Genomic DNA, 22544 nt, shown 5'->3' with positions numbered 1-22544 from the left:
GATGGCCTGGGAGTTCTTTCCACAGCCTTCTTCAAGATTCCTGCCCTTGTGAAGGGCCTGCATTCAGAAACTTCAATGTGGTGGTGGTCAGCGCTTTGGAGAAACTGGTGTTAAGGAGAGACTCGTGCCAAGAACACAGGCCCACAGCTTGAAGGTATTTGGCAGGCGGGGTAGGGCCTTCCTTCCCATGGGTTTCTGAGCGCTGCAGGCTCCATCCACAGCCTGTGTCTTCTCATTTCAATACAAGGTCCTAATGATCTGGAGGGGCTCTCTGTCCCAGCCCCCTGGAAGTGTCTAGGAGAGACGATGGGTCATGGACGTGTCACATCTCATCAAAGTCTGGGTTGGGACCCATCCCTCAGGTCTGTCTCATCTCCACTGGTGCGCGCACACACACTCGAGGGATCCCAGCTTGCGGCAGGCCCACCTGAATGCTCGCACTGTGGACCACCTCTCAGGTGGGCATCATACCATCCCTCCCTCTCCCCGAATTAGACCACCTGGGTCCTCCTCTGCTCCAGAAGACAAAATTCTTCCAGTGTTTTCTTTTGTCTAGTGCAGAACACCTTTCATCCACCTCTCCAAAGCAAAGCTTCATCCTTTGAAGGCACACTAGATTTTCTGCCTCAGCTGAAGAGTTCTGAGTCAAGAATAGTTTGATTTTCTTCCAAAGGCTATAGTTAACCAAGTACAGGAGGCCAAGGGACTTCCCGGGGTTCAGAACTCAAATGGTGCCTGGCCTGAGAGATGGCACAGAGACGGCAAGAGGAGAAGGGTCTCTGCAGAGGGTACAGCCCCAGGCCTCACCCAAGAGGCTCTTCCGAGACAGAGACAGAGCTGAAGCCCAGGCAAAGGCAGTCAGGGCGCCTCCCCCACTCCGCCCCCTCCCCCCGGGGCAGGGCCAGAGCTGGAAAGCGCTGCTCTCAGGGCAGGTTCCTTCACCTTCACACAGCTGACACTTAAGAGCAGAACAGTCAGTAGCATCATTGGCCTCTGCCCACTAGGTGACCAACGTCCCCCAAGCAATGCAAAACTGCCTGAGATTGAGAAGCACCGCTCCAGGGAAACCTGCTAGAACGGGGCTGGGCCACGACTGAGCGTCTGGGCGGGGGCTGCACCAGGAAGGCTGCTGGAGACACAAAACCACGCCATCCCGACATGGAAGGTTCTATGGCTGGGTTTCCCAGATCTTGGGATGCTTTAGCCAGATTCAACTGGCCTTTTTCAAGTCAGGTTACACGTACCAAACCTCGGACATTTTACTCCATGGTGACGTGAAACTGCACTTAAAACAACACCAGAACCCATGGAGCAGAAAAGCAAGCATGCAGAACTGTGTGAGCAAATCCCCAGACACCAGCCTGGGCCGCTCGTAAGCCACTCTGCAGACCATCAGGAATACAAGGTCCCAATGTAACCGGCTTGCTGGCCCCAGCCAACCTTGGAGTTAAGGCATCTAGAGGCCTGGAGCTGGACCCTTTTGTGACAGGGGACTGCCCTGCCACCCCCGCCCTGCATTCCCGTGCCGGGAACAGTGGAGGAACCTGCCCATCACACTGCCGGTGGGTCAGACACCCAGGCCTACGACGGGCACAGAGTTTTCTTTTTCTTTATTTGTCTACATTCAGCTTAATTCAGATGTACTGCCTGAATGATCCAGACATACAAAAAAACCCCACTCTTTCCCACTGGTTTTTAAAATAAAATCTTCACTTATAAAACTGAAACACTAAAGCATTAAAATACAGAAAGCTCGTTTAACTCACTTCACAAAAGCATTAACAGATGATGTATCCCTTCTGTAGCTATTTAAAGACAAACTGAGTTAACACTAACACCAATTGTAAATAGACAGAGGGATACGTAACTGCAAGAACTCAAAAAACTCTACTCAGACAAAGTTGTGATGGCAACTAACAAACCACTGAAGACATGGAAGTCCCAAACACGGCTAAATATGGGTCACAGGACGGGTCACAGCAGTGACCAGCTGCACCTCACAACACAGCAACGTGGACAGGTTGGGGCGGAGGGGGCCTGGAGGCCAGCTGACATGTTAACTGTGATGCATAAAACTGAATCTTACAACGAGGGGTAAGTGCAGAAGGTACAAATCTTCACCCCTCGGGGGGGCTTTATCTATACTGGTAGTTCATGCTGTGATCTGCGTTTCTGCCGTAGCCGCCCTGTGAGGACTGGTAGGAGCTGGGAGGGCCGCTGTAATTCTGGCCGGACCCCGGGGAGTTGTAGTTTGATTGTGACGAGTAGCCTCCTAGGGAAGAGAGGAGTGGGGTTAGAGGGGAGCAGCACGGGGCTCGCCCTGCCATCACAGCTCAGGACCACGGCCAGCACCCGAGCCGTGCTGTGTCCGCTCGTGAGACCGCCGCAGGGGAGCAGGACGGGCACGGCCTCTCGCTCAGGGCCTTTCCTGGGTCATCAGGGCTGGCGATCACCGACACCCTGTGAGGTGGAACCACCGGACCCTGGTTCGTAAGCGGTGGGGATCTGTCCTGTACAGACAGCGGCAGCGGGAGCTGTCTCTGGGGGCCGCCCGAGCACAAGGCTGAGCCTGAAGCCCCTGAACCAGAGGCCACACAGCAGGCTGTCTGGGCCTCGGTGTTGTGAGCATTTTCCATACAGGCGCCATCATTTTAAGACCAAGGCAACATCTGGACGTCTGGCTTCTGAAAAGCCAGGAAGCTGGAGGTATGCCTGAGCCCGTGTGCCCGCGTCTCCCTCTTCCTGTTCTCATCCCACATGGAAGCCAGACGGCAGGTGCCACCGCAGCCCTGCCTACGCCACCCGCCTGTCCACGCCAGGCGATGCCCCTCATCACCGGACCCCCCCCACCGTACTGTGCCACCTGCCGATCCAGGCCCACCTTGTTTGCCTTGGTATGAGGAGCCGCCCCCAGAGCCACCGCCGTAGCCCCCGTGTGACCCTGGGTTGTAGGACGACCCGCCTGAGCCGTAGCTGTTCCCGCCGCTCCGGCCTCCACTACCACTGTAGTCTGGGGGAGAGAAGACAGCGTGGTTAAGGGGCCTTGGCAAAGACACGGCTGGGGTGGTCTGGGATCCTCGTGCTATGGCCCTGGAAGTGGCAGGTTGGGACCACGGGCCTTTACAAATCTCCCTGTCCCATCTGCTTTCATCTGGCACACGTCCATTCGGCTGAGGACTGCCAGGGGCCCGGCTGCAGCCCTGCAAGGTCATCGTGCCCTGGGTCAGCCCACTCACCAAGCTCGGACGCCCAGCTGCATCCTGCCTTCCCACCTACTCCTCCAACCCAAGCTTCCCAGCAGTTCAGGAACCACACGGCAGCTTCCTCTCCTCCCACCCAGCTGCCACCAGACACCCAGTGTCCCCTGGCCCCCCCACACAGAGAGCACGGCTTCTTTAAAGTCCCTGGCCCGCCTGCGGACCAGTGTCCCATCACAGAAAACAAGCGCCCACCTACGCTTTCCTAGCTCGGCCACCAGCTCAGCTGCAGCCTGCTGGGTGTGGGCATGAGGGGGAGGGAGAGGCGGGGCAGAGAAGTGACTCGGGCTCTTTGGGGGCTGGAGGCAAGGCTGTCCCCAGGCCCATCCCCAGAGCTCCCCGCGGAGCAGCCGGCCCCGACTCACAGACTCCACCCTTGTGCCCCAGCCTCAACGCACAGGCTTCCTTGGCACAGGGGCCTCCGCTAGACCCGCCTTCGGAGACCACCACAGGAAGGGAACGGCGAGGATCTGGGCCAAGGGCACTCGGCCTCCACGATTTCCCTAAAGCCCGCCCAGCAGCCAGCACCACCCGGCTTCCTTCCAGTCCCTGAGCGAGAGGCCAGGGCAAAGGCCGACTTCCGACACTCCACGGGGTGCGCCGCGGGCCCGGACCCCGGCCAGGCCTCGGGGCCCTGGAAGCCAACTCACTGAATTTGCTCTCGTAGCTGTAGTCTGATCCGCCCCCGCCCCCGGGGGAGCTGTAGGAGTTTGAGTAGGAGGAGTAGTTGCCTTGTCCATGGTTATAGCCCTTCTGCTTGCCCTGCGGGGGGCCGTAGTTGCCGTACTGGCCCTGGCTGTATGACTGCTGCTGGCCTTGGTGGGACTGGTAGCCCGAGCCGTAGGAGGGCTTCTGCTGGCCCCCGTGCGGCTGCTTCTTTCCGGCGTGTTTCGGGGGCACCGGTGAGCTGTAGTTGTCGCCTTGGTAGTAGGAGCTGTAGCCGGAGGAGCCACCACCGCCCCCGCCGCCGCCACCACCGGCATTCCCAGAATGCCCTCCGTTGCTGTAGAACTGACCTAAACAGGAAGGCAGCGGGTCAGGCGGAGGATGGGGGGAGACGGGGGAGGGCAAAGACAGGGAAGGTGGCAGCTGTGGGTCCTGAAGGCTGACCCACAAGCCCCGCTGCCCGGGGCCAGGGCAGAGGGCCAGAGGCAGGAGAGCGAGGAGCAGTGGCTCGGGTCCTTAAAGCAGCCGGGTTTGGGCTGGTCCAGCCTTCAGCGCCACTCCCCCATCAGCTGACGACAACAATGGATCTTTGCCAAGCAGCCGCAGGACAGCGCGCCAACAGCAGCTTTTGCAGCGGATGTCAACATTACAATGAGATGAGCTCCGAGCGCGAGATGACATTCATGACTAGCTGTTACCCAGATGTCCCCGACGGTGACAGGGAAAGCAAAGCCCCAGAGAAGCAGCCGGCCACCCCCACCGCCCCCCTGCTGTGCTGGGAAGAGGCTCTGCAGTCAAAGGCCTGGGGAACCCCAAGGGATGCTCTTTAACAAGGCCCCGGAAACTGGTGTCACTCCTGGACGAACAACTGGTCTGATGTGGCTCTTGGAGAAGTAAATGGAGAGTTAGTCAAATGACCTGGGGGCGTCTCCCTGGTGTGACTGGTGCAAACGTAGGACTTAGGAGTGATTCTCATGGGGAGGCTCGCTAAAAAGCTGGGATCCGAACATCCAGGCCAGGCCTCCGGTTACAGCCGCAGATGGCCCCCCCAGAGGGCCCCTCTTGGTTCCCAGCACAGCTGCCAGGGGCAGGCGGACCGAGCGTGGATTGACAAGCGTGCAGGGAGGCCGCCACATTCTCAGACCCTGAAGCTGAGAATGTCACAGTAAGACCCTCCTCTGGTCCTCCGTGTAGATCCCATCCCACAAGACAGGTACGTCCACACCCTGTCCCCACCAGACACTCAGGTGGGCCGATGGGGGATGGGTCAGCGAAGGTGAGGTGGGAGGAAGGGGAGGCCAGGCCGAGTGGGTGGCTCTCAAGCCCAGCAGAGCAATCCCCAGCGCTCACACGGGGCCAGTGGGGCTCCTGGCTGGTGGGGCAGGTAGGTGGGCCTGTGGGCACGCCTTCGCCGGTTGGTGCTGCCTCAGTCTACAGACGGCCTGGAGCTACCCCGCTGAGCCCAGGGTGACTGGGAGGGGGAGGGGACACTCCCACACAGCCAACCTTCCTTCCCATATTTAGCACCAAGGGTTCCCCCACCTTTTGGGTAGAGTTAATTTGGGAGTCATCCCATGCCTCCCACCCGCTGCAGATGTGCACCCCACACTGCTAGGTCTTGGGTTGCTGGAACAATAATTTGGATAAAACTGATCTGTGACATCAGTTTATTTTCTTCAGGTGGCCTCCTCCACCCCTCCACCCGCCCCCATCACAAAGCCAAAAACACCAAGGAGAAGGGCATGGTCCACAATGCAAGAGAGCAAACATGCGAAGGCCTGGCAAGGAGGCTGGAGGACAGGAGGTCCTCTTCAGACCCCCTCTCAGAACCCCGCCACCTCAGCTGCCCCACGGCCTAAACTGAGCACCTCAGCGCCCCTCCTCAAGCACAGGAATGAATGAAGACGCCAAGTACTGAGGACTTGTTACTTTAACATGTATTGATTAAAAAAAAATAAAGGGAAGGAGAAGTTTTCAACGTCATTTCAGGATAACTATTTCCTGGTATAAAAAGACATTATTCTCAAACAATAACTTTCTAAAAAAAAAAAAAAATACATCATGCAAAGTTTTAAAAAGTTTCACTGAATGTTTCAAACCTCTGGGAACAAATTATATAGTAACCGTTTTGACCACTTTTTGCCTGAAAAAACGCAAAATCTTGCAAGTCAACGCAAAGGCAGGCTTTGCTGCAAAGGACTGCTGACCAGAGCTGAACCGTGCTCTTTCCAAAAGGGACTGCCACTGGGAAACGGGGGTCTCGGTGAAGAACGCTATCGCCTCCATGTGCCTCTGCGTACAGGGAGAAGTCAGAAACTCCAGCCTGCACCCAAAGGTGAGAGGGCAGAAGATTCCAGACCTTCTGGAATCCATCATGGCTGCATACCCAGCAGCACTGGGTCCTCACAGGGAGAACTGGGCTGCGTATTAAGTCTTTCTGCTTAATTATTTTAAAGCCCCATTAAAACAAACAAACTCTAGAATCCCATGCATTTGCAGCTGTGATTAGGACTTGCAAAATTCCACGTTCTCTCTCCCTTGAAGCCTGTCTGTTTCCTGCACTAATAATGGAAGCACAGTTTTGATACCTTTGAGAGTTCACCTCTAACTAAACCAGCCACAAAATACCACACCCCCAAACAAGAACCCACCAGAGCATTTACAAAAGGCGGGAGAGGTTAACTTAGCACAATGTACAATTCCCAATGTTCCCAACGTTTTACAAGCTTATTTAAAAAAAAAAAAAGAAGAAGAAGAAGAAGAAAAAAAAAGCCAGTTGCTCTGGATTCAGATGTGATAAAATCATTTTCATTACTGTCAAAGGCATCAACCAGATGTGGGAATTTGTTAAAAGGTTAAAAATTCATACAAAACCTGCTGTAAATTAAGACAAAGGTAGATTAAAATGCATCATTATCTGTCTCTTAAATAAAGTAATGCTTTCCATAAAAAGCAAAGGTGGGCTTTTGCCTTGATGCTGACCAGCGCTGGCTCTAGAATTCTGTGCAATTCTGCACAAAAATGCATTCTCTGAGAATTGTTTTCCACTTATTGTGAACTTCAATATGACCAAGTTCAAAGGCAAATCACGATAAAAACTGCCATTGTCTTAAATTCTGCAGGCTAAGAGTTTCAGACAAGCTGCGGTGACAAGCCACGGTTGAGAAACCCAGTGAAGCACAGGGGCACAGCACGGACACTTTGGGTTTTGGAGTTCGAGAAAATTGGAGTAAAAAGTTGATTTTGTGTGCAATACTTTTAGATGCTCTAGGAAGACCCAAAATCATGATAGCCGTAGCAGTCTGTGAAAAAGTCACCTACAAAAGGGGGAGACAGAGCAGAGAAAAAAAATTAGAATTCTTTTGAAAAATGGCACAGAGCGCCACATTTGAAATTCATGTTTTAGATTTCTCTGCTCCTGTAACCCCCCAATGAAGGCTCCTTCTCAAGACAAGAGCTGCGCACTGTCAGGAAAAGCATCATCAGAGGACTGGTGCTTCGCATGGCTTACAGCAGAGAAATTTAAAATCCTGACTCTTAAGAAAATTTCAAGTCACACAAATATGTGTGTTAACATTTAAAGAACAAATTACACTTCTGCAGGACGGGGCTGGAGGATCGTCTGCCCTAACCCCTGAGAAGAGGTGCGTGCCACTCCTAAATCTCAGGGAGGCTGCTGCTGCTGGGCCGCCCTGCTCTAACTCAGGTGTGGCAGCTAACCTGTAGCTTCTCCCCAACCTCAGACAAAGAGAAACACACACTTACTGTAGCCTGCTGTCGCCGAGTTGCCTCCATACCCATAGCTGCCATATCCCGCGCCTGGAAGGAACACACACAGGGTTACAGGGCTGGAAGGGGAGTCTGCCCTGCCCCTGCTCTCCCGCCGTCTCGGCCTGACCCCAGGGGCCCCGCACGCTCCAGCGAGCAAGCAGGGTCCACGGGCCAACACAAGGCAAGGGTCCTCACCAGCGTTCATGTAGCCTCCATGGTTGGCGCCACCAAAGCCTCTCCCTCTCCCTCGACCTCGGATGTTTCCTCCTCTTCCCCGCCCTCGAAGGTTCGGGGGCGGGGGCACTTCATTGTGCATGGGGCCTCCCATGCCAAACCCAGGGTTATGTGGCTGCAGGGGAGAGAACAGAGACGAGGGGCGTTCACCTCGCACTCCAACCCCAGGAGAACTCGAGCTAAGGCCAGAGACGGCCGGGCCAACTGCTTACCTTAGCAGCAAATTTCGGTCCACCTCTGACGGGGACGGGGGCTCTCTTCTTCTTGTTGGCTTCCAGGGCGAGAGGGGCATCAGGGAATAGCTTTTCTAGTGCGGCAAGAGCGGCATATGCTTTTGCCACCTTTTTGTTTGAGCCAGCACCCTGAAACTTCTGTCCGTCCACCTCGACCTAGGAAGAACAGACGCATGGTCAGCATGGCCCGGTGCCTCCCCCTGGGGCAGGAGTGCTCTCCTGGGGAGCCGGCTGCTCACCTCCATGACGAAACGCTTGTCGTGGCTGCCCCCGGTCTCGGAGATGAGCTCATACTTGAGGCCACGCCTCTTTTCGTTAAGTTCCATAACAGGGTTCTTGCCATGCTTGGTCAGGATCGGCCCCTGCTGTTTTACGTTCTCAGGGGAAACAGAAAAGAAAACCAAAAAACTCAGCTAAGGGTCTTCCGGCATGTGGAGGAGGGCAGCTGCCCCCCAAACATGAGAGAGGCCCCTCCACTCCATTTTCCCTGCTGTCCCGCACCACCCTCGCCTCCCAGCCTCTGGAAGTCATCTGAGGGCCTCCCAGCAACAGGACTGCCTCCACCCGCATCCTCTCTCTGGGGCATGGCCGGCCTTTGACCGAGGGCCATCCCACTGCAGCCCTGGGCGCTGGGTCAGCATCATCAGGGCCCTCTTGGTGGTGGCTCAAAGGCTCACACCCAGCTCCCCGTGCAGGCCCCTAGACTGGAAGCTACTCTTTGGGGGGAGGAGGGGGCGTGAGTAACAAGAACCAGTAACCATGCTGGCTCAAAGGACACAGAGCTGCCGGCCCCCACCATGTGCTCACCTCGGCGGTGGGATCTGAGGGGAAGGCAGCACTGGGGGTCGAAGAGGCTTCCACCACAGGCGGAGGGGCCACCACGGCCGGCTTTGCTTCCGTTTCCTCAGCGGAATCCTCCCCCTTGCTGGAGTCTCTGCCTTCTGCGCCGGTAGGCAGGCCCATGTCCTGTAACACCTGCAGGAGGGACACCCGCAAGGCTCCCCAGTTAGGGAGGGGGACTTAGCACCAGGGTCATCTACAAAGATCTCCGCCCTTTCCCCAGGATCCTGAATCAGAGGCTCCTAGGGTGGCAGCCAGCAACTGGAGGCTGTCTCCCCCATCCCCCGAAACCCTGCTGCCCAGCTACATTTGGGGACTCTGCCTGTCAACCACAACGATGAAGCCATTCTTCCATGTGTGACTTGGCAGACACTTAAACATCTCAACTCAGTGTTCACACACCCTCTCTAAGCCTTGAGTTGTCCTCGCTGAGGGTTTCGATAGCCTCGGACAGCTCCACAGGAGCCCAAAATGCAGAAGTGCTTTGCTGTGCAGAGAACAAGCACTGGGTGCCCGACCCTGCCCATGTTTACCTTCACGGCCACGTGCAGCTTGGCCGTCTTCTTGGATGGTCCGGAGGCCTCGAATGAGCTGCCGTCCACCTCCACAGACATGGTAAAGATGGGGGCGTGCACCGGGCCGGTCTGGGAAACCAGCTTATACTGCAGGCCTGGCTTCAGCTGGTTGAGTCTCATGAGGGCGTTCATAGCTTGAGGGGGCTCTGCCTTCTCCTCTACAGAGAGAGAACCCCAACACTGTTCTGGACCGTCAGTCAGCACTCCCCGGACGACCTCCTGTCGCACGGCCCGGTGGCCTGGGAGCCCACGCTGGCCAAGGCCTCACCCACGCTGCTCCCAGCGTGGCCACCCCACTTGCGTTCCAGACCCCCACAACAAGCAGTCATTTAACAACGGGCTGCGATATCCTGTCTGAGAAAATTAAGGCAAAAGCAAGCATCTCACCACTTCGGGATGACTCTTAATTGAGCCAGAGGAAAGACACACTAAGGACTAGAAACCAATGCTAGTACCTTTCTTCTGAATCTTCTTCTTCTTTTTGCTGGGAGACTTTTCCTCCCCATCTTCTTCCATCGGGCGCTTCATGGGCGTAATGGCATACGTGGTGCTGGGGGGGATTTGAACTGAAGGAAGAGATCACAAGAGAAAAGGCTGAGAATCCCTCCTGTGCTCCTGCCAGCAGCCCACGCGGACACCACCAGCCTGGGGCCGGGCCCCTGCGGCGTGCTTACCTGTGTAGTCCACTGGGTTTTCATTCTTTGGTTTCTTGGGCATCTTAGAAGGCAGAGGGTCCATACCCAGAACTTTATGGAGCTGGCCGAACGCAGCGAGTCGCAGGGCATGCTGGAGGAGGGGAAGAGGACCTGACTCAGCCGCCCTGTGCTCCCCGCCAGGGACTGTGCGCTCACTAACGCCTTTTGGAAGGGGTGGGAGCTGAGGGGGTTGCTAACGGTTTCCCCTACAACAGCAAGGGGTCCCCCAACAGCCAGGGGAGGGCCTGACTGCCAGGGCCCAACCTTGCTGTGGGGGAAGGCCAGCCTGTGATCACCCCCCTTGAGAGGAATACAGGAGACCCCAACCTGGGGACTGGTTGCCACACGGAGCCACGTGGTGGGCCTGCAAGGGAAGGACCCTGGAGCAGTGCACACTGCAAATAACATCTCCCCACTGAGCTCGGTGTCCAAAAATAGCACTCGAGCAGGCTGAGGGGACAGGCGACAACCACGCATGGCGCCAAGGGAAAGAAGCAGCCCAGGTTGGGGCGCCCTGTATCAGGCACAATCCCTTCACCTTCGGTCCCCAACCTGAGCCTATGAGTCCAGCGGCTACCCTGAGAATACCCAGTAACGGAACTGGAAGCCAGCGATTACAGCCTGGGTAAGGGCTCACGGTGGCAATGGCGAAGACTATACCTGCGCACTCTGTGTGATATCTTCCCGTTGCTGTCTGTCTAGATGCCCAATAGCATCAGTGGCTTCTTTTTCACAAGGGTCATAAATGCCAGAACCATCTGAAGGCAGGAAACAAGGAAGATATGCAGAGGATTATCTTTTAGCATCTTGGAAGAGTTGTGCTGCCTGAGGGAACCAGGTGCGTTACCCCCCACGCCCCATCCACACCCAGCTCTGGAAAACACGCTGAGCTCGGTGACCCACTCGGCGTCCAGCCCATGAGATAAATAATCCACGTGTCTCAGAGCAAGGAGCTCGCGTGGGAGTGGGTCACCACTGCCCCGGATCCGCCCTGAGTCACAGCTGCGGAGCCGGCACAGGGCTGGATATGATGGTGCAAGAGGGTAGTCACATGCTTCAGCCCTAGGGGGACACGGGGCTGCTGCTGCCCTAACCCAGTCGGGGGACCCACCAGGAAGCGGCCTCAGGGCCTCAATCCCTGTCCTTTCCCTGCAACTTGCAAAGCACAAGGCCCCAACCTGGCATCACGATCCCCGACGCCAGGCACTCCAGCACTCTCCGCAGGGCCTCGCCGGCACCCATTGGTCTGTTGGCCGTGCCGATGGACTTCTCACAGAGAAGCTCAAGGGGCTGAAAGGCAAGAGGGACAGTTAGCTCCAGTGTCCAGGAGGTGGTCAGCCGACACTGAGGAGCTGTCACTATGTGTGTGTGTGTTTTTTGGGGGGAGGGGTGTCAAAGCCCTCCAAGTTCACAAGTTGAGGCTAAACTGAAATCAGGACAACTACAGCCTGGCTTGGTGACTTTTCCTTAAAGGGACAAACAGTAAATCTGTCAGACTATGTGAGCCAAGAGGCCAAGCTGAGGCGGTTATGTAGGTACTTATATTTATTATGTAGCCGCTTAAAAATATAAAAACCCTATAACTACGGGCGGAGATAGGCAGCTGGCCAGATTTGGCCTATGGGCCCCACTTTGCTGATCCCTGTCCAAGAACAGCTACAAAAATTCTTCGTGGAGAACGGTGTCACAGTAAACGTGCTACCTGGCCGGCCCCCTCCCTAGGCTGAGCTTGTGTCCACCACTGGGGGGGGGGGGCCAGAATGGGGATGGCCGTCCTGTTCTAGCTCTCATCCCCCACCCAGGGAATGGCACAAAGTAGCTGCTCAATAAATGGCTAGTACGGGGATCCATCGGCCACACCCCAGAGGGCCCCTCCAGCCCAGTTATCGCAACACATTCCTGGGATATGGGAGAACATCTCTGCATATCTGACCCTCAAGTGGCCAGAGCTACAAGGTGCCTTACCCATCCTCTGAGGGGACCCCAGGTGGGCACGCGGGTACACAGGTCCCTCAGGACCCGGATGACAATGACACACGACTTCAGCCCGTTGGCTCTGGCCTAGAGAACAAAGCACAGGCTCTTTATACCAAGGAACCTCCCTTAAACACAAGGCAAACATGAAAAACACAAGTCTCAGGGTGCTACTTTGTCAAGGGTAAACGGTGAACGTTCAAGACCATCAAGTGTGTGGTCAGCAGCGGTTTCACCATGTGGATGAGAACAGGTTACCCTTGGCACAAAGCAGCAGCAGCCCGCCTACTCAGTCACAAGCCTCCTCTGGGGACGTCAAATTTGTCTATGCGCGCTCCGTTAGCAACCGCACGCCTGCAGGTGCTAAGCTCGGCGCGGCGATCTTCAACGTTACCGAAACTTTATGGTGCAAGTTAGCCAAGTTAAAACTGAGGAATTCTCTACCAAAAGACAAAGAGAAGAACAAAATGCAAACCTGGAACCACTTGGCGTGTCGGAGGGACGCCAAGGCAGCAAGGCATTTCTGCCTGTCCAGAACGTCCGGGGGATCGTTGACTGATAGCGTTTCTATTCATGGATGGAATAAGAAGACAAGGTACAGTTTGACCAAGGGGTTTCTGTCAGGTGGAAAGGGGATGTGGCAGCTTCCTAAAGGGCAGCTGAGGCTCCCAGAATCTCAAGTCATCTCCACCCTAGACCAGGGAAGGAGAAGCTAGAGTGCATTTAACTCTGCCCTGAGGAGATCGCAAAAATTGGAGGCCCCTCCAAAAAAAACAAAAACAAGAACAAAAGTGGGAAGTTACTCTAAAAGGAATCATCCCATGGGGGAGGGGGACAGATAGGTGGATCCTATCTTCTAATAGACAATTACCTTGCTTCCTCCCCATGATCTCCCGATAAATGAGCTATGCTAAAAATTTCAATAGCAAAAAAACCCAAAAAACAAAAAGAAAAAAAAAAACCAATAAAAACAAAAACAAAACAAAACCCCCCAAAAAACAAAAACAAAAGCACCAAAAGAGGTGGGGGGGGAGTGGAAATGAACTCCCTCTCTGCTTCCCACAACGGCCATCCCCTGAGGCATCTGCGGCAAAGGGGGACCACCTCCGCCCACCAGGCGGGACTGCCCTAGCCCCAGCCCTTGACAGAGAGAGTCCTGTTGGTCAAAGGTCCAGAGTCCCTAAATTGATCATTGGAATCAGGTATCAGAACCAAAGGTAATCAAAGAACAGCAACAAGGGCGCAAGGTGTGAGCCTCTGCTGCAGCAGAACTGGAGAGCTGTCACTGCCGCCACCTGGGTGTCAGGGGTTTGGATAAGGCCTGCGACCGTCACCTCCGCTCACCTCCGCTCTGCGGCGTGAGCGCCGATAAAAACCATCCTCGCAGAAGAGACACAGGAGGGGCCCTTGGTGGCCTCTGAATTACGAAAGTATTATGAGCCTCTGAGGTTTTGGTTTGCAAATCACACAACCGTTTACAACTTTATCCAAAACTCTGTACCAGCTCTTTGCATTTCAATCCCGGCAGCTGATAAAAGCGGCCCCTGGAAGAGGCCAAGCGAGGCCAAGCGAGGCAGCCCTCGGTTCTGCTGCGACACAAGCTGTTTGCACGACTCCAACGTGATGTTCATGCAGAAACCATCTGGTAGTCTTCCAGAATTTAAAAGCCATAAAATCACCAGGGACACACTTTTCCAAGGCCAGAGAACGCTCAACAGAAAAACCAAGTTTAACACTGATGAGAACACTCAAGGATTCAGATAAACAAAAAATGGTGCAATCCTCTATGAAAAGTGCTACTCACTTTTAGTGCAACCGTTTTGTCAAACTCCCAAGTACTGAAACTGCACGGGAGATGTGATCTCAGAGTCTACAGGTGGTCAAAGCTACACCGACAGCCTTTTACCAAAGCAGGCTAAAACTGAATAGCACATTTGCCTGGCGAGGGAACACCAAGTTTCCACAGTCCTGCTGGCCTTTCTCAGCCTCCCTACCTCCAGCTAATACTTTCTCCATTTCTTCTCTGACAACAGGGGATGTCAGGTGGATGGTCAGGGACAATGGAGGCTCTTTTGTGTTTTTTATCACAATCGCAGCATCGTCAACAGACTGGAGTATTTCGTACTTGTCTTCTGTGACCGCCTACAAAAGAGAATGCAACTTTCAAACACACTTCCTCCTCAAGGCAGGCAATCAACAGCTCTGTCTCACTGGTTACCACAGCACACGTCAGCTTCTTGCAGGGTGACGGGACAGCAGCTCCTTCATCTAGGGGATCAGGACCTCCCTTCTGCCCACCAGGTCTTTGGCCATTTTCTGGGTACTCCAGAGTGGAGGTCTCTAACTGCGCAGAGAAGGCATTTTTCATGGGGAGCTTTACAATGCGATGGGTAACACTTCAGGGGCTGGGAGAAGGAGACAAGAGTGTGAATCCTCATTCTGTCGCCTGGTAGTTGGGTAACTCTGGGCAAGTCACTTCATCTCATTCAGATGCTGGTTTCTAATGTATAAAATGGACTTCTTGACAAGACCTAAACCACCAGGCTGCAGGAGGCTTACACAGACACCACGTGCAAATACAACCCCCAGCTGAGCGGAATCCACCACTGGTGTTTCCCTCCTGGGGTGAGCAGCCATCAATGTGGAAAGAAACAGTGTAGTAAGGTAATCTGTATCATATGATGCACACACAGAAAAGCATGTGGTTGCTGCAAACGCATGTTTCTACAAAAGGGTGTTCACCTGGCTTCTGCTTTCTCCTTTCTACCAGTTTATATGTGCCTTAATGAAGAAAATTCAAACTCTTACAGTTTTCGTTAGGGAAAACATAAAGGAAATACCACATTGAGGGGAAGACAAATGCACACTGAAAGATCTAAACTGGGGTTGTTCTCCACCTAAGCACTAGGGACCCTCTGGGCTGCTGGGCCAGCCTCTGGGCTGCAGGGCCAGCGTCCGCCGTGCGGGACACTGAGCAGCCATCTCCGGCCCCCACCGAGCGGAGATCAGCAGCACCCCACTCCCCCCCGCCCCCGTGACAACCAAAACTGTCTCCAACTCGCCAAATGTCCTCTGTGGGGGGCAAAATCGCCCCAGTCAAAAACCACTAATCTGAATCAATAAAAACACACTTTATTTGTATCTTTCTTTAAAGACTTTTTACAAAAGATGTCTTTCCTTTAGAAACATTTACAACAACGTAATTTTCATCAACGAATATACTTTTGATAGACATGGATTAAAATTAACATAAAATTACCACCAAAACAGAAAAGTTTAGTGCTTCATTCACCTGAAATACAGCTCTCCAGAAGTATCTACTGAACTGCATTAGCTCCACATTTCAATTCTGACCTCTACCCTAAATCCCAAATTATCAGTTACATGTGGAAAAAAAAAATCCATGTTTACATATGGAAATGAACAGTGCCTTTCCCTAAGGAATGTGATTTCTTAGTTTTGTTTCGTTACTTTATTCTTCTGCTGCTACTGTTGCTAAATTGAGGGTGAGTGTGTCCCAAGGATGCAGCACACGGTGGGGACGCATGGAGGTCCTAAAACCCCAGGACTCACAACCAGGGATCCTGGGATCAACCACTCAGCTCCTTGCGCCCTAGTCACATCTCCTAAAATACTCGGACGATAAAATCCTATCTCCAAGGGTCGTTGTGAGAAGAAAATGATACACATATAAACAGCACACCTGGCCTAGGGTGTGGTGTAGTCAATTCTCAAGAAATATCAGAGACTATTACTTATGCAACACTTTTGTAATGAAATAAGCAAGCTGGTTTTTAAAAAGTTCTTATGTCCAGTTTTGGATCAGGGAGGAAGAGTTAATCGTTATACCTTCTATCCGCCCATCCACCCCACTGAACGTGGATTCAGAGCTCTAGCCCGGTGTAGCCCCCAACAGTGCAGCCCACCACATGGTAGGCACCGAGCCTTTCCCGGCTGACAGAGTGTCTGGGCCCATCTCGGTCAATCAGGCACCAGGACCTTAGCAGCCCTGCGACATCCTGCCCATCACCTATGGATAAGGCATGCGCAAGCACGTGCAAGGGGGGGGGGTTGTAGTGTGCCTCCTAGTGCACAGCACAAACCGGCCTCTCTTCCTGTCCCGCCGTCCTCAACAAGCATGACCTGACCCCGCCCCGTGGAGGCAGTCACACTCACAGCGAGCTGGATGGCGAGGTTGTCAGCCACCTTGTCCAGGAGGGCGGTAGTGGGCTTCTCCTTACATAGCAGCACCAGCTCTAAATCCAAGTCCCCCTTGAGCAGCAGGCCCTTTGCCACGAGGCCAACGCGCATCACACCCCGCAGGGTTCTGGTCATGTGCTCCGTCTTCTGCTCCCTGAGGGACACACCAAAGTACGCTCAGTGAGGGATTCCGTGCAGCCAGAACCCAGAGGCCGTGGAAAGGCTGGAGTTTCTTAGAAAAGAAGATGCTCACTCCCATGCTGGCCAGACTCTCTAGGAAGGATCCCCACCCTCCAAAACCTCAAACGTACCCAGCCCCTTCTTTGGTCTCATCCTCTGGGGGCACATCCACATTCTCGGACTCCGCGTGCTCGCTGCTGCCTTTCTCCTGTTCGTCTATCCAGTCAGACACAGCTTTGAGAGCCCTCTCTGTGTGGGACACCATGTTCTGGACTGCCTCCAGTTCCTCTTGGGTTGGATAAACAGAAGAGTGCTTTGCCATCACGTGGCGATCATCATTCACAAAAATTCGCATTGGACGCTGGAAATGCGAACACTCAGTTAAAAACCTTGCAGAGACATCGAGCAACCCTCCACTCATCTTTCAAGCTGCCCAACTCAGAATTATGCCTTATCATTTGTGTCAAAGTAGGCCCCCTACACGACCACTACTGAAGGTCTGAGAAGCAGGACAACCAGAGGGAACAGCTGTTCATTCTCAAGGCAGTTGAGAGAAAGGCGGCACACTCAACTTCATATGTGTGTCTGTATGTATATACGTGTGAACTCTTGACACTATGTAGTAGTATTTTATAATTCAAGAAGTCTAATGAAAAAACATGAGGATCAAATGCCTTGGGGAAATGCTACATCTCTAAATACGAATAAAGAAATAAGATAAAAAAAAAACTTACCATTTTTACTTCTTTTGCTGTAGTGTCTGGAAATCAAATGTTTGCTTATCTTTTCAAATTGTAACAGATTTCCTTGGTGTTATCAATACTTCAACTATCTATAAGATCAGAAAATCTTTTTAGTTTCATATATTTCATAGATGGATGAATTTTAGCAGCCAGACACTGAATAGGACAAAAGACAGTGGTGCAGCCACGTGAAGGGGCCCCAGTAACACAGCAGAGCACATCTTTATTTCCAAGTAACCACTGCTAAGCTGAGGTACAAACAACTAATTACAAATCCCCTAAAAATGAAAACAGCTGGTTCCAGAAGCCAACTCTGACTTCCCACTCTTTCTACTTCATCTTCTTTCATCTTTTTTTCATGCAAAGTATGCCAGTTTTTACAAATATAAAAAAAAAATAAAAAACCAATGAGTCTCCAATAAAAGGTAACAATACAAATGTTCAGCAAACTCTTGGTGTTTGGACAAGGAAAAGAGACAGAAGGAGCTCTGGTCTTTGAGGGTAATGAAAAAAATGGAAGGAAAGCATGAGACAGGAGCTTCTATAAACCGGAAGGAAAGAACCTTCTGAAACATCAGGTGGATGTGACCACAGCACCACGTGGCCACACCTGTGGGTTCCATTTTGGAGAGGCCGACAGAACGCAAGTGCGCAACAGAAGTCTTCAGGGCGGGCGCCTGGGTGGCTCAGTTGGTTAAGCGACTGCCTTCGGCTCAGGTCATGATCCTGGAGTCCCTGGATCGAGTCCTGCATCGGGCTCCCTGCTTGGCGGGAAGCCTGCTTCTCCCTCTGACCCTCCCCCCTCTCATGCTCTCTCTCTCTCATTCTCTCTCTCAAATAAATAAATAAAATCTTTAAAAAAAAAAAAGTCTTCAGGGCAAGCACAGCTGTAATTACCATCTTGGGCTCTAAATAACATGCTGACTACAACCTACTCAATTCCCACTCTGTGCAAACAGTCTGGTCCACACTGAAATCTTCCAAATGAGTAAACAACAACAACAAAAAATCCATTACGGTAATACACAACAGATGAATCCACCCATCCCATCCAACCACACAGCCCCTTTGATCTTGGTCAGTTACCAGCCAGGGCAACAGGCCCCACCTGGAAAGGCACACACTCCAAGGACAAACTTGGACATGACGGGCCAAAACAAGAATTTCCCACAATGCTTCAGGACTACCTAACAATCTAATTGCAAATTTGTAAGTTTCAAAGTAGAACTATAAAACTGAAAGGTGGAATGAGAGGTGAAAATCCTGCAGAGCTACGCACAAGCAGGGGTCAAGACTATGCCTGGTGGGGTGGGGAGAAGAGTGGAGGCCAATCTCTGGACTCAGCTCTTCACGGTACCGCTGATGAACAACTCGGTCACCACCAAGTGGGAGCTTCAGCACATACCTGGGCTTGAAACCCTGCCTGCCCAGCCACTAGCCATGTGGCCCTTAAGTTTCCTTGCAGCTTCCTTCTACACCTGTGACATTGATGCAGCACCCCCCTACCTTGGCAAGAGGAGTGAAAATTAAACAAGTCAACTTACAGAAAGCATGCAGCACAAACCCCATGGACCCTTCATAATGGCACCAACTTCTACCAACAAGATCTCCATTTGCCAGGTTTCCCTGGGGGCTAAGCAATGAGTGACAAAGTGCATCCTCTATGAAGAAGTTCCCATTCATTCAGTTAGGAACACAGGATATCAAGATTGTATTCAAAAAGAATGCTTTACCTGTTAGGTATGTATTTAAGATAAATTTATGGTTGAAAGTACACGCCTGGTGTTTGCTCTAGAACACTCCAGGGAGGCAGGCAGTGGAGATGGGGACAAAGATAAAACAGGATGGCGAAGTGCTTACAGCTGTTGAAGCTGGGAGACAGGTATGTTGGGATTCACTTGTGATGTCTGAAAACTGCCAATCCAGTTTTTTCTTTAATTGCAGAACAGACTTATGTACTCCTAACTAAAGTGCAGCCACCACAGGTCATCTAAAAATTTAACCAACGCTCAGATACCCAGTTCTAAGCCAAGAAGCAGACTCTGAGAAATCCCAACCTACTGGTGATATGGCCATGTTAAACAGCCCCCACTCCTGGCTGCATCTATGCTGGAACCTCATCAATCTGATAAAGAAGGCTGATGTTTAAAAACCGTGTTTAGGGGCGTGTGGGTGGCTCAGTTGTTAAGCGTCTGCCTTCGGCTCAGGTCATGATCCCAGGGTCCTGGGATCGAGCCCCGCATTGGGCTCCCTGCTCAGCAGGAAGCCTGCTTCTCCCTCTCCCACTCCCCCTGCTTGTGTTCCCTCTCTCGCTGTGTCTCTGTCAAATAAATAAAATCTTTAAAAAAAATAAAAATAAAAACCGTATTTATTTACTCAACACGTATTTAGCATATACCTCCTCCACACCAGGCCCCGGGGCTGGCTGCTGAGACGGTGACTGAGACGGTGACAGACATGTCAGACAAGGGCCTGGCCCCCGTGGACCTGGCTGGCTGGCACAAGGTAGAGAAGAAACTCCTTCCTTCCAAGCCCAACAAGGCGCTAGGAGCCAGCGTTTCACCGTACACGTACCAGCTCTTCATACTACACTCCTCCTCCGCCACAAACATCAAATGCAGAGGCTTTAAAAACAACAGAGCTTAAACCAAGGTTTCAGAAGGCTAAGACCTTTTCATTCTGGATTTTACAGACCTGACATTGTCTAACTTTCTAAAAGGAGCTCTCCAAAGAAATGGTTGATTCGGCACCTCGCCCTGGGACTGTGTGAGCCCGGTCATTTGCAGATCAGAAAGCAAGGAAGCGCTCGGACACTAGTGCAAGTCCAAAGGACAAGGAGTTGACTTGTAAAGGCTCCCACCGGCTATATTCGCAGCAATGGAATACAAAAAACAAAACAAACATAAAATGCTGCCGTATGTATGAAGTTCTAGAAGAGCCACAAGTGCTCAGCAGTTGCCTTACACAGGTGATGGCAGGGACACCTGGGAGGGGTGCTTTCGGGGTGATGGTCACGGTCTCCATCTTGGCAGGGGTTGAGCGTATGCAGTGGTCAAAACTAACTGAATGGTATACTCAAGATTTGTGCATTACTTAAAAAAAAAACTATAAATAAATACTGGATTCTAGTTAATATTTAGATACAAGACAGCAACTTTCTGCTACTTTGAAATGCATCATAAGAACAAAGTGGATTATAGGTCAGAGACATCCAGTAAATGCATGAATAAATAACTGTGGACTGAAGGATGACCAGAACAGATGGGAGATGTGTGAGACAAAACCATAGTCAAAAACAAACAACCATAGTCAAATGTCAATGGCAGAACCGAGGCTTTATCTACAGGTAGTTGTTCACTGTAAAATCGTGTCACCTTCGTTGTATGTTTGAAAATTTTCATAATAAAACATTATAAATATACAACCAAAATTGATTCAGCACATTAAATGTACATAAAAGCTTGAGTCCATAACGATACTTAATAAAATCCCCAAACCCTAATTTGCCAATACTGTAGGTGTCTGTATCCCAACTCCCTACTCTGAAAACGGTGAAGAGGGACTGAAGCCTGCCCACAGTTGAGGTGGGGCATCTCAACCAAGAATAAATGCCATCTGACAAAGAGAAACTGGGAGTAGAAAATCACTCTTCTACCAGTGGGTAAAAAGATACTGCGTCAGAAGAAATGAGCCCATCAAAAGTACCTCAAGGACACACACAAGCCTCCCAAATGCACCTGCTTTCAGCAACTGTCCTGCATGTAGGTTTCCATCTGCTGCCTTCACCCTTAAAACTCCGAACGTGGGTGTGCCTTGGCCGCAGCCAGCTGCAGCACCTGATCTTCCTCTGCTCCAAGAGGCAAGCCCCAGAAGGAACCCCTGAAGAGACTCACTGGGCTGTGGCTGGCCCTGACCACCACACCTGGCCCCCCATCTGTGGCACATTCACCCCCGGAACCCTCCTCCTTTAGACCAGGCCTTGGTAGTGATGCCTCTTAATTCAGGGGCACAAAGTGAGTAAGAGCACGAATTACCTGAGCTAAAACAAATGCTGAAAAACTGGAGACAATGCTCCTTTGCAGGCCAGCAAATCTGGCCTCATTGTCTCTATGTGAACCCAGATCTGTCATCCAAGCCAGCTTTTCAGAAGCCAGCTGCTCTGGTCTTGAATACCAGGGGATCCATCTCATTAACAGACATAGGGGTCTTCTGCACAAGCAGAAACCTCCTTTTCAAGATTTTTAGCAGAGAACACTGTTAGTGAGAAGTCCACAACACCCACCTACCTAGAGGCAACACTCCACTGGCCCCTGCCCTGCAACCACCATTATGATTAAAAAATGGGGCACAAGGAAGCTTGATTTTTACAAGTCCAGTTTCTCTGAAAGGAAACCGAAGCAAGGAACAGCTGGAGAGTGAAGAATCAGAATTTTATTTTTTTTATTTTTTTATTTTTTTCAGATTTTATTTATTTATTTGAGAGAAAGAGAGAGAGAGAGAGAAACAGCATGAGAGGGGATAGGGTCAGAGGGAGAAGCAGGCTCCCCGCCGAGCCAGGAGCCCGACGCGGGACTCGATCCCAGGACTCCGGGATCATGACCTGAGCCGAAGGTAGTCGCTCAACCAACTGAGCCACCCAGGCGCCCCAAGAATCAGAATTTTAAACATGAACTTTGTGTGGCTGGGGATGTTCTAACAGGGATCAGGTTTCTTTCTTAAATCCAGCCCACTCACAGCATGCAGAGTTACAGAAGTTTAAACCACAAAACCTTTTGCTTGCAGCGTGATGACCACATTTCTGACCTCTTGCTAATTAGAATATGACATATATGGCACTTGCTGTTAGAAAAAAACACGCCCAAGTTAGCATGTGTGGATCAACAACCATTTATAGAATGAATGAACAGGTGTAGTGGCAACATCCTAACAGGTATGGCCCCACCTATCTTCCCGAGCAGATACCATGCCCCTTCCAGGACATTTCACAAAATCCTACCGCTATTCCAGCAACTCTGGGGAATAGTCCTGAAGCAGATGCTCATCTAAGAGACTGAAGGAATGAGGCTTTGAAATTTACAAGGATCCAAACCCCACTCCTGATTTCCCCATCTCTGGAGCTATCCTATCCTGGAGTGTGAAGTGAAGCGATAGACACGTGCTACTCTTTAGTGACTCT

General features: G+C 52.0%; 1 protein-coding gene across 4 annotated transcripts in view; it reads right to left on the bottom strand.

Annotated features, from left to right (window-relative positions):
- Positions 1–1593: 1593 nt before the first annotated feature.
- The window catches only part of ILF3 (interleukin enhancer binding factor 3), a 28077-nt gene continuing 7126 nt past the window's right edge, over positions 1594–22544 (bottom strand). The window contains exons 2-20 of one of the 4 annotated variants that reach the window (XM_006741047.3): positions 17360–17457; positions 16757–16986; positions 16422–16599; positions 14240–14387; positions 12721–12812; positions 12237–12332; positions 11450–11561; positions 10932–11029; positions 10251–10362; positions 10032–10142; positions 9535–9734; positions 8969–9136; positions 8401–8538; positions 8141–8317; positions 7890–8043; positions 7689–7742; positions 3908–4273; positions 2882–3010; positions 1594–2272 (exon numbers count right to left, since the gene is read on the bottom strand). In XM_006741047.3, coding sequence (XP_006741110.1) covers positions 2136–2272; positions 2882–3010; positions 3908–4273; positions 7689–7742; positions 7890–8043; positions 8141–8317; positions 8401–8538; positions 8969–9136; positions 9535–9734; positions 10032–10142; positions 10251–10362; positions 10932–11029; positions 11450–11561; positions 12237–12332; positions 12721–12812; positions 14240–14387; positions 16422–16599; positions 16757–16986; positions 17360–17362 — 2703 coding nt within the window. In that variant the 5' untranslated portion in view covers positions 17363–17457 and the 3' untranslated portion in view covers positions 1594–2135. Of the gene's footprint in view, positions 2273–2881; positions 3011–3907; positions 4274–5838; positions 7241–7688; positions 7743–7889; positions 8044–8140; positions 8318–8400; positions 8539–8968; positions 9137–9534; positions 9735–10031; positions 10143–10250; positions 10363–10931; positions 11030–11449; positions 11562–12236; positions 12333–12720; positions 12813–14239; positions 14388–16421; positions 16600–16756; positions 16987–17359; positions 17458–22544 lie in introns of those variants that run through there. The other 3 variants (XM_031036429.2, XM_031036430.2, XM_031036431.2) reach the window with 3 other exon arrangements.

The sequence above is a fragment of the Leptonychotes weddellii genome, chromosome 1 (genome assembly GCF_054177405.1).
Source record: "Leptonychotes weddellii isolate Sample4059 chromosome 1, ASM5417740v2, whole genome shotgun sequence".
NCBI classification, from domain to species: Eukaryota; Metazoa; Chordata; class Mammalia; order Carnivora; family Phocidae; genus Leptonychotes; species Leptonychotes weddellii.
Note: the sequence above shows the minus strand (reverse complement) of the source record. Positions and strands in the feature narration are given on the sequence as shown.